This window comes from Chlorocebus sabaeus, chromosome 22 (genome assembly GCF_047675955.1).
Source record: "Chlorocebus sabaeus isolate Y175 chromosome 22, mChlSab1.0.hap1, whole genome shotgun sequence".
Classification (NCBI taxonomy): Eukaryota; Metazoa; Chordata; class Mammalia; order Primates; family Cercopithecidae; genus Chlorocebus; species Chlorocebus sabaeus.
Genome location: NC_132925.1, coordinates 25,545,674 through 25,557,770, shown reverse-complemented (window position 1 = coordinate 25,557,770; position 12,097 = coordinate 25,545,674). Strand labels below are relative to the sequence as shown.

General features: G+C 35.2%; 1 protein-coding gene across 12 annotated transcripts in view; it reads left to right on the top strand.

Moving 5' to 3' along the window:
• Positions 1–12,097, top strand: part of CBLB (Cbl proto-oncogene B) — a 214,594-nt gene that overhangs the window by 187,263 nt on the left and 15,234 nt on the right. For 7 of the 12 annotated variants that reach the window (XM_038003260.2, XM_038003261.2, XM_038003255.2 and 4 more), the window contains 3 exons: positions 1,441–1,535; positions 1,649–1,780; positions 4,716–4,856. In XM_038003260.2, the coding sequence (XP_037859188.1) occupies positions 1,441–1,535; positions 1,649–1,780; positions 4,716–4,856 (368 nt within the window). The remainder of the gene's footprint in view (positions 1–1,440; positions 1,536–1,648; positions 1,781–4,715; positions 4,857–12,097) is intronic. The other 5 variants (XM_038003262.2, XM_038003257.2, XM_038003253.2 and 2 more) reach the window with 1 other exon arrangement.

Genomic DNA, 12,097 nt, shown 5'->3' with positions numbered 1-12,097 from the left:
ATCAGGAGAAGTGAATTGTCAATATGTAGAAAAAGTGACACAGTAAATGAATAATTCAATTTAATTTCAATAAAAATCCATCATTGTTATGAAGGTTCAATACATGATAACTATTTTTAAATGAACTATATCTGGCCCCTTAAAGAGAAGTGGCCACCAGAGAGAATAGAAATGAATTTCAGATGAAGCATTCTTGCATTATCTATTCAAATATCCACATCTCCTCCATTACATATGCACTTTTACTTTGCTCTAAAAATTCAGAGTAAATCAGAGGAAAGTAAAATGTAAACTCTGATTTCTATAGCTCTGTGTCACTTGATTGTTATAGAGCTATATACTGAAGCAAAATATGCTCCCTATCTTCTCTTCCTGCTGCTATCTTCCCATGGCCCAATTTTAGCCATTGTGTTCACAGTATGATTCCAAAGAATTAATACCAACAATTCGGCTGGGTGCAGTGGCTCACACCTGTAATCCCAGCCCCCTTTGGGAGGCTGAGGTGGGCAGATCATTTGCGGCCAGGAGTTTGAGACCACCTGGGCAACATGACAAAACCCTGTCTCTACTAAAAAATAAAAGTAAATTGGCTGGGCGTGATGATGCATACTGGCAATCCCAGCTACTTGGGAGGCTAAGGCACGGGAATTGCTTGAACCTGACAGGCGGAGGTTGCAGTGAGCCAAGATCGTGCCACTGCACTCCAGCCTTTGCAACACACAGACACACACGCACAACAAAACAGAAAAAGCCGCAACAACTCAAGCATACTTTTCTAGTAAGTAGTACCCTTTACAAACACATTAAAATACTGTGCTTGTCATGTACCCGAGGACTTTGCTGAAGTCATTTTTTGCAGTGTCAGAGGACCAGAATTTTGTTCTTGGCAGTGGTGAAATAGTACCACAGGCTCTAGTTCTTTGAATGTTCCTGTCAGAATTATAATGGAATTACTGAAAGTTTAATAGTTTTTTTTCTTTTATGGGCTGTAGCTTATTTTTATTATAAGGAAATTTTCAGTTACAGAACCTAAAATGTGATATTAAATACTATCAACAAGTAATGAAGTCATTGAGACCGCTATATGTTTTTGCCTTGGCACATACTTCTTTTTTTACTTCAAAAATTTGACCAGGTTCTATTGAATTCCTCCACAGAGATAAGTTAATTTTACATATGTGTTTAGGATATCAACAATTTTTGTGGCCTTTGTAATTCTTGGTTATAGTTTACAAAAAGAGACTGTGTTCCTTCAGATATTTACTTCTACATTTTAAAATAAGGAGTATCTTGATGTTATTACTGATAATTTTTCCAGAAAAGAAAATATATGTTCAAACTTTATTAAATGAGCAGGAATTCTAGTTCTCTCTACCTCTTGAATTACTTTTCATTGGAAAGTATTCTCCTTATATGATTTTATTGTGAACTGTCCTTTAGGTCTTGTGATAATGGTCACTGTATACTGAATGGAACACACGGTCCATCTTCAGAGAAGAAATCAAACATCCCTGACTTAGGCATATATTTAAAGGGTACGTATAGAATATAATTTCCTTTGTGATGTACATCTTAATGGTCAGAATTTAAAGGCAAAATTTCATGCCATTGTACTGAAAATACATTAAGGTTTTGTGTTATCCTCTAGGAGATGTTTTTGATTCAGCCTCTGATCCAGTGCCATTACCACCTGCCAGGCCTCCAACTCGGGACAATCCAAAGCATGGTTCTTCACTCAACAGGACGCCCTCTGATTATGATCTTCTCATCCCTCCATTAGGTTGAAACCTTTAAAAACATTTTAAACAACCCACCCCTCCTTCTTCTCTTAATTTCAGAATTTTCAGAATTCAGAGTTCACTATAACACAGACTCACTGGGTTGTGAATGTGCCTGAAATTAGAATGGGTTCTCCAGGGATGGTGACTCCCAAGTTCACGAGACCATTACTCCATGTAGATGATTAAAGTAGTAGTGTAATAGTTGGGCATCAGTCAGGTTTTAAGCAAGTTGTTTTGTCCATACTAAATGTAGTCTAAAAACACGTGAGAGCTTTGTGCTCTAATAGTTTTGAAGTGATGACTTGAAGTATTGAAATTTTCTTTAAGTATAATAATTCTTAATGAATATGAACTTGCTTTTCTTGTAGCATGAGCAGTTCCACTTATGCTAATTAAATTATGCAAAATTAAATAGTTATATGTAGAGAACTGATAATAAATTCTGTTTTATTCTAATCATTACAACTATAACACATTCAAAAAACTCTCAATTTCCTTGTTTCAAATTACAATATGAAGAAACATCCTATGTGTATTTGTGTGTATCCACAGGTGAAGGTACACGTAGGTATGTATGTATGTTGAAGTTGACTGGTGCCAGTGTCACTGTTAATTTCATTAATTAGGAAGCATCTCATCCTGTTTTTAGAAGACAGTTAGAATGTCTGCACACCTTACATAAGGCTTCACAATAACAAGTCATTGTAACATAAAATAATATCTGAAGAAAATCAATTTACAAGCTTTTCTGAACTGGCTGTTAGGCCACCAGAAATACGAAATGAGCCCTTCCATTTTCTCACAAGTACCACTGACTAGTATTTTGAATGACACAATAGCAGTATCTTTCGCTCCTGTTCACTCCATAGTTCAGGACTGTATTCCCATCTACATCAATTACAAAAGCCTCCTAACTTTCTTACCTACAGTCTTTCTCTCCCTTCCACTTCTTTCTGCACACTGATTTTAGACATATTACCCAGATCTTCATCACCTGGATAAGCATTGTTCAATAAAGCTTTCTGTGTTGATGTAAAGGATCTGTATATTTGCATATGGGTTAAATGTGGTTATGGAACTGACTTTTCATTAAATTTAAATAGCTATATGTGGATGGGTGACTACTTTATAAGACAAAGTAGATAGATTCTCCAACCTGTCTTTTTACCTTGGCCTTTTTCTAGGTCTTCTTGTGCATGTCATTTTTTCTTCATACTATTTACTCTACTTAGACAATCCTGCCCTTACATTTGACAAATAAATTTTTGAGCCTTCTGATATCCCAGTACTTTCTGTTCTTCAATACTTCACTGAATACTGCTTGTCTACATTTCTCTTTCTTCATCCAATGCATATGTCTCTTTCATGGGACCAATCGAACACTTTCACCTGTAACTCATACCTATTTGTGAGCTTTTTCTTAAGCTCCTTTCATGGAATCTCAGCTCCTTGAGTCAGAGCCTTATAATTTTGATTTTCATATCATGCATGACCCTGGCATGGTGCCTGATGTTTAAGGGCTGAAAAAAGATTTGAATAAATATGATAATGTGGGAAATAGCTAAAGTTTAAAATGATAGCAAAACTCTCTTCTGCATCTTCAGATATGCTAATAAGAAAAATAGGATGATTGAAGAAATTATTCTGCAAATTTTTTCTAAAGCAAGTTCAGTAAACAGTAATATCTTTTTTTTTTTTTTTTTTTTTTTTTGAGACGGAGTCTTGCTCTGTCACCAGGCTGGAGTGCAGTGGCACAATCGCAGCTCACTGCAAGCTCCGCCTCCCGGGTTCAAGCGATTCCCCTGCCCCAGCCTCCAGAGTAGCTGGGATTACAGGTGTGCCCCACCACCAAGCCCGGCTAATATTTTATATTTTATACAAATAAAAGGCAGGGTTTCACCATGTTGGCCAGGATGGTCTAGATCTCCTGACCTCGTGATCCACGCACCTCGACCTCCCAAAGTGTTAAGATTACAGGCATGAGCCACCACATCCAGCCTCATTTTTCTTTAAATATGCCATTATGTTTGAATCATTCAACTTAAAAACATGAATTTTTATTATTAGAATATGTGTTTATGTATACCCTGTCTCATTCATAAAGTATTTTGTGATAGCTTACAAAATTACATATGCTTTTTTTTTTTTTTTTTTTTTTTTTTTTTTGAAGACTCAAGGTAATGAAAACTGTGAGTAGAATAGTAAGGTGTGTCAGGGGACAAATAAATAGATATAAAAATATGCTGCAACATTCTAGTTATTAAAGCTGGGAAATATGCAAATGTAAGTAGTATTTGGAACCAGAGAAGTTTCTATATTTAGCTCTTCTTCTGTAGCTAAATCTGATAAATTGAAAAATATATTCCTCTGCTCTAGGTACATTTTATATATTTTGACAGCATATCAAATATGGGGTTAAATAAATTAAAATCCAGTGGAATAAACTATATGGGATAATCTAAACTATTCTGTGACATTAAATTATATGTATTTGATGTGATTTTCAAATTAAAGGCTGCGAACTCTTTTTGTTACACAGAAAATCCTGTTTTCATGGTGTGACTGATAATAATTTTTAGTTCAAACTCTGAGTCTTAATATTATAAAGGTTACAAGTGAACTATGAGCTGTTTCATAAGTTACAATGCTGGTTTTTACAAAAAGGCCTGATAGAAAAAATTTGCATGGGTGTGTTTATATGTATGTGTATGTGTATGTATGTATGTTTGTATGTATGTGTGTGTGTGTGTTTCTCTCCAGAATCTCCCACAAAATAATTAGATCCCATTATCAAAGTTGGTGAACTGCTGGATAAACCCTGCGAGTGAAATTCTTTATAAGCAGCAAGAGAAAATCAGTTATTACTTTTGTTTGATGCTGTGTATTTTGATTAATGAAGTTCTGCTGCTGATATCGACCTTTCTTTAAATGCAGGTGAAGATGCTTTTGATGCCCTCCCTCCATCTCTCCCACCTCCCCCACCTCCTGCAAGGCATAGTCTCATTGAACATTCGAAACCTCCTGGCTCCAGTAGCCGGCCATCCTCAGGACAGGATCTTTTTCTTCTTCCTTCAGGTAGGAGGGAAAAGCCAAAGAAAACTATTCGCTTAAAGCAAAAATATTTCCAAAACCGTACTATCAAATAAATGCTAGTGATTCATTAGTCTCTACCTTCCTAACAGAACAGAAAAATTCCTGGGTTGTAAAAGTAGCAGTTGTGGGTACATTTGTTTGTCAGTTGATTGGTCTAATGCCAACAGAATTAGAGAGATGGAAAGAGCAATAAAGAACTACAGAATGTAGAAATGATGCTATAGAGATTGTCCAGTCCAGAAACCTCCTTATGTTACAAAATGCAACCCTGAGAACCAGAACTGCTAAGGGGTTAAGCTAATAGTAATGGGAACCATATTTAGACTTTGTCTCCTGATTCCCAATGCAATGGTTTTTAATAGGTTTTTAAAATTTTACTAGATATGCCTTAGTGTCATAATTTTGTTCAAAACATAAGATTTTGGTAAATTACATTGTTATCACATGAATAGAGAAGTTTTTCTGAAATAGCTGCATTTTATTTTTTTTGTGATATTTTTAATGCCTCGGTGTGTATCTACTCACTAATTATTGGTATTCAAAGGAAAACTAAGTTTTTCTTAGTAACTATTTAATGCTATTTAATATTTATTTATATATTTATACATTATATATTATATAATTATTAGTTTAATATTAGTAAACTAATTTTTTATGTTAGTATATTTTAAAATTTCAAAAGAGGATCTGAAATAAAAATGAAGACTTAATAAACCATGGGCTGCATTAGTTAGAATTATCAGGAAAAAGAAAATAAATTGTTATATGGAATCTGCTGATACTAATTAACAGTTCCAGTCTGTCCTGTTAGTGATACTGTGCCCTGAAACTTTTGCCTCCTGGACTTGGTTTGGGAAAATATAGGGTAAAGATATTCTTGTTTTCATGAGTTCCTTACATTTCTACATGACATAAATCATGAAAATCTTTAAAAAGTGCTCAGTTTGTCCTTTAGCTACATATATGCCTCATGGAAACTTGAGAATCTTTATTCCCAACTGATTCCCTTATCAGTTTCCTCAGTTGATTATTAGTCATGTCTACCATTCGTTTTTCTTAGTGTTTTTTTCTTTACTTGGTTTGATAGTTTAGAAAGTTTGAAGAGTTTTGATAAGACACACAAGTTATGGACATACAACTTGAATACACAGCTTCACTTTCTTAAAGTGGTTTATTTTTCAAGAATAATCCTCTGCTTAATTTTTCATCAGTAAATATTGATTGAGCCATTCACTGTTTACCCACTTGTGATAGATGCCTCCTGACCTCTGGGACCTCATGAGTTCACTGGATGCTGCCAATTAAAGCACTAGTGTCATAACCCATTCCAGTGCAAGCAGGAAATATAGTGTATTAGTCCGTTTTCACAGTGCCATAAAGATACTACCCAAGACTGGGTAATTTATAAAGAAAAGAGGTTCCATTGACTCACAGTTCTGTGTGGCTGGGGAGGCCGCAGAAAACATACAATCACAGCAGAGGTGAAGGGGAAGCAAGGCACGTCTTACATGGCAGCAGGTGCAAGAGAGAGTGAGCAAGTAGGGGAAATGCCAGACATTCATAAAAACCAGATCTCATGAGCACTGACGATCATGAGAACAGCATGGGGGAACCACCCCCATGATTCAGTCACCTCCCACCAGTTCCTTCCCTAACACGTGGGGATTACAACCCAAAATGAAATTTGAGTGGGGACTCAGAGCCAAACCATATCATAACTGCTTAGGCTTTTATTCATATAGCTACATGTCAACACTGCTATATTTTGCTATTTTTTTTTTCACTTATTCAAAACTTTGTCTTATACATAGACTTTAACATAATTTTTAGAACAATGAGTCATTCTAAATCTTAGTTACTTAAACTTCCTGATGCTAAGTTCAGGATAGTTTCTGGCTCTCCTGTCACCTTTTGTATATGTAACTTAAGCCCCAGTAGATGAAACTTTGATGTTGTGGCATTTTTGAAAAATAAAGTCAAGCTCTCAAAGAGCTATAATAGAAGAGAATATTTTATACAATTATACACTTTTACCTGTTTTTGTCAAGAGAATTAATTGTAACAGGTTTTATTTATTTTATCTTAATTGTTCTTTTCCTTTTATGTAAAAATCTTCGTAAAGATACCCCTCAGGATTAACTGCCAAAAAATTACTAGTTTAAAATGAAAATGTCCCCTCTTATTAGCTAAAATGCAAGTTTTATAAACTGTTTTACTTATTTTATAGATTTGCCTGTTTTGTGTTTGCATGGCTGCCAGGGAGCTCAACAACAGTTATCCTTAACTTAGAGTGTCAGGCTAGCATGGGAGTTAGGGCAATGTTGTTCAAGCCTGTTGACTCTCTCTTGACCCTCTTAATACATGGACATATTCTAATTCTGTTCCAAATAATGTTGACATCCCTTACAATAAGTATTTCTAAAAAAAAAAACAGGCAACTTTTTTTCTTCCTTTTCCAGTCTTTCATGTCATTTACATGACACATTTCTAGTCTGGTACCAGATCCTTTATGACTTTTTTTTTGGGGGGGGGACAAGGTCTCACTCTGTTGCCCAGGCTAGTGTGCAGTGGTACTATCTCAGTTCACTGCAACCTCTGCCTCCAAGATTCAAGTGATTCTCCTGCCTCCGCCCCCTGAGTAGCTGGGATTATAGGTGTGCAACACTACACTCCGCTAATTTTTTATATTTTTAGTAGAGATGGGGTTTCACCCTGTTTGCCAGGCTAGTCTCGAACCCCTGGCCTTATGTGATCCCCCCGCCTCAGCCTCCCAAAATGCTAGGATTACAGACGTCAACCACCCAGCCCCTTTATGCCTTTCATTGTGACAATTATTTTGATTCAAATTTAAAGCCATGTATATTAACTTTCCTCCTTTTCAAAAGAAATATTTTAATATTTTAATGCTGTTACATAGTATCATAGAGCATAAAGGTTTTTTTGGCTGATAAATGAGCATTTGAATATTGTTTTGCAAAGTATTTAATACATTATACTGTCTAAAAAAATGTAAAAGATTCTCGATAGCAGTTCTTCTCCCTAAGAATTGACTTTATTAAGAATATGCTACAAATGCTAAAGTTTAACTCAGTAGTTTTAGAACTATAAAAGGTAAATAAAAGGGACTGCTAAATTTAAACAAACTCTGTGAGCATTTTGCTGTTGTTTTCATTGTTCAGTCTGTGAAATCTTAGTCTGGTGTAATGATACATGTTTTCTAAACATTACTGAGATTTGGTTTCCTGAGGAAATAATTATTTCTAATTAAAGACAAATGATAGGTGTCTTAGGAAAAGAGGTTGAATTTTCTTACGATATTATACTAAGTGCCTAATCAAGCCTACACTTTTATTCCAGCATTCAGTGCCCTGCACAGTTGGGCCAGGTTCAGCTTTTCAGCCTTATAGCTCATTGACTTCTATATAGTAGTGATTGTCAAACTGCAGTGTCCTATGTCTCTGCAAAAGAGCCTCAGGACTCTTGTAGGATCAAGGGGGCAGGGCAAGCAGAGCCAGGGCTCTCGTTCTTCTTTTATCTCTTTTCCTATTTTAGGCTTTCGTACAAGATTTCTTTTGGCAGAATAGTAATGCCTACAGCTGTACATGAGCCATCAATTTTGGACAGGCCAATTGTTTCTTAACAAAACCTGAAGCCCTCAACCAAAGCTTTATATTTTTTTGTCTCCAATTCCAAGGCTACCACTAGTGTATATGTGCTTTTTTCCATATTACAAAAAAGTACTTCCTTTTTGCTGGTGAATTGAAGTAGACACCCCTCTGTCTACTTTGTGCCAGGCCAGGACTCAAGAAACAAAACAAAGGTTGTATTTAAGTCCTTCTCATAACCATAACTAGGTGTGTTTGTGCAGTGCACAAAATACAGTGTTTTGTCAGTCCTTATGCTACCTTTCTTTTGCTGTTTCTCTAACCTGTAATCTCATTTGAAGATCTTATCTAAAGTCACAGTTAAACTCTGAAAGCTAGCCAAATTGACTTTATTAAAGATAAATGAAAGTTTTATTCTTGGATCCAGAAATGCATGAGTAAAATATGAAGAAAATCCAGATCACTAGCAACAATTGTTGAAAAGGTTTTAGGGGTTTTGTTGACTACAGTCTTTATAAAGCATCGTCATGATAAGGAAGCTCATGCCATTTGGGACTTGAACTCACAGAATTCAAATCTGAGGAGTGAAGTCCTCCACAGCGCTCAGCGTTTGCGGAGACCAGGCAGACATTGAAGCGTTAATGGGCTAGAGCAGCGGTTCTCAAATGGTATTCTCCAGATTCACAACATTAACACCTCCTGGGGATTTGCTTTAAAATGAAAATTCAAGACTTAATACATCAGAAGCCCTGGGAATGGGACCCAGTGGTCACAAGCCTTCCTGGTGATTCTGATGCATATTCAAGTTTGAAATATGCTGGGCTGGGGTATTCTCAAAAGAGTGTAACCAGGGTGATAAAGTAAACTAGAGTGGATTAAAAGAACTGAGAATTGGCTCAGAGAAGAGAAGACCTTGGATGTAGATGAGATTTGTCTTTGGTTACAATATTTGGGAAAGAAGGATTATATTTCTTCCATGTCACTTCAGAAGGTAGGAGTAAGATCAATGGGAAATGTTAAGAATGAAAATTGCGTTCATCCTACAAAGAAGTTTCCTAAATCATTACGAATTGTTCTACCCGAGTGTAGTGAGTTATCTGACACTGGAGGATTTAAACCAATGGTAGATCATTACATACCAAGATAAGAACGTGAGCTAACGCATGAGGGCAGCAAAGAGGGGAGAACTTTGTTTCACCTAAATGGCTCTTCAAACCTTTTCTAGCAATTAATTTCTGCTTTGATATACTCTATTAAAATTTGGGGGATAATTGATAAATTTTCCAGGTGGTTTATTGACAGCCAGGGAGGAAATTTGCCATTGTTTTAAATATTTAATTTTATTTGCCTCTGTTTTTACACTTGGTAAAAATTTGGAAAATATTTCAGATAGTGAAGAAAAAAAAATTAAGAAAAACATTCCGGGCCACGTATGGTGGCTCATGCCTGTAATCCCAGCACTTTGGGAGGCTGAGGCAGGCAGATTGCTTGAGCTTAGGAATTTGAGACCAGCCTGGCCAACATGGCGAACCTCCGACTCTACAAAAATATAAAAATTAGCTGGATTGGTGGCTCGTGCCTGTAGTCTCAGCTACTTGGGAGGCCGAGGCAAGAGAACAGCTTGTGCCCAGGAGGCGGAGGTTGCAGTGAGTCAAGATTCCACCACTCCACTCCAGCCTGGGTGACAGAGCAACACTCTCTCAAAAAAACGAACAAACAAAAAAACCTCATACTTCCTCCTACTAAAGATAATCATTGTTAGGTATCCTTCTTTATTTTTTTGTTTTTGTTTTTGCCTATGAGTATGTAAGTTCACATTTATGTAAAATTTATTTCTCATAGTACATGCTGTTTATAACCATTTTCCAGTTAATATGTCATGAGCATTATATATAATTATTAAATATTTGTATGCAGTGTAATTTTTATTGATATATATTTCATTTCTTTTTTAAGTAGCAAACCATTTCCTCCCAGTCTTCCCTTAGTTTTTTATAATCTCCCAAATAAGTATTAAATTTTCAGTTTTGCAATGCTATACTATAAATCACAGGCAGTAGTACTTTGCTTTTTAGAACAGATTAATACCTTTGTATGTATCCATTTATTTCTCAAACGCTTATTACTATATAAATGATAAATTGGCTGTGATAATTTCAGTTTGTTTTAATCCTGTGGATATAATATTTTTCCGTAGTTTTTGAAGTTTTGAAGAATTTATTTTAGAAAAGTATTATTACTTTACAAAATTTTCTTTTCAGGGACAACTGGTAATTACTGTACTCTGTGTAGCAATTGTGTTATATCTAATGTCTTTCCCTTTAAAGCCTGAATGCTTCCAACTTTATAATTTGCTTTAGAGAGCCCAGTTTACCCTATGGCTGCCAAATAGCAAACTTAGGATATGATGCAAGATAGAAATGATAATGATTCAAAATAGAACCATAAGCAGGTATTTTTGCTATTTATAATAATATTTTGAGTGTATCTAGTACTTTTAAAATAATATAGTTTAATGGAAGAATATAGTAGAGTGGTATATTTTGTAGTCTATCTATTTATGGCTCTGAAATGTCTCCAGAGTTTACTTTTTAACCTTAAATAGATGATTAGAAATAGCATTAAGCGTATTTGACAAGCCTATAAATTTCCCGTAAAGAAATAAGCAAGTGTATGTATTGTAAAAGACAGTCTTTCCTCTGATTTAATGTTATATCAGGGGCATTTAGAGTCTACAAGAACCTGAAGTAAATTTTATGAAATATCTAGTTTTTGAAATTTGGGAGATTTCAAAATTTATGCTGAAATCACCGTATTTGTTTCCTTTGGTTTCTCTAACAAACCAAAAGATCAACATTTGTCTCATGCGATTTATCTTCTTATTCCTTCCTAAAAATATTTCTGGGAAAATAATGGAGCTGGACCATCAATTCTTCAAATATTGAAAACTCAAAATCTAAGAGTTATTTTAATCTTGAAATTAACGAAAACAAGTTAAAGAACCTTGTCTAAGTCAGAAAGTCCTCAGCAAAGCTGGTGATAATTATTATACTGCAAAAAAGGTGAAAAGATAATGGCTTCAAATCCTGCCTTACATTATCCAGTCAAAACCTAATATAAAAATAGGCAATATTTAAGCATATGTTTTCATCTTAAATAATCAAATACTTACATATTATTAATGTCTAATGGGAGTGGAAGTTAAAACAGTGAAATTCAATCAGGTCTTCTTTAATATTTACAATTTTTGCTTTACATTAGCAATTCAGGTTTTACTGATTTTGAATTTGTGAACAATCTGAATTTGTGTGGATTTATTTGTGGTAGTTAAAAGTAAATATTAAGTGCAAGCTATTTGCCAGGAGTGTTCTAGGTGCTATGTTTGAGTTAGGAGGTATAATTCAAACATGAGGAGTAAGACAAGATCCCGGAGATCCCTGTTCTTAGAAGAATTGATGGTGCTTTCAGAGATACCGACAACATAAAAGTACTATGAGAGGAAAGCAGCAGAGCCTGAGGTGGGAATGATAGTTAGATAAATTATTAGTGAACCGAGGTTTTCAGATATAATGTTCTTCTACTCAAAAAGGGAATCAATTCTCTAAGAATTTAAACCCA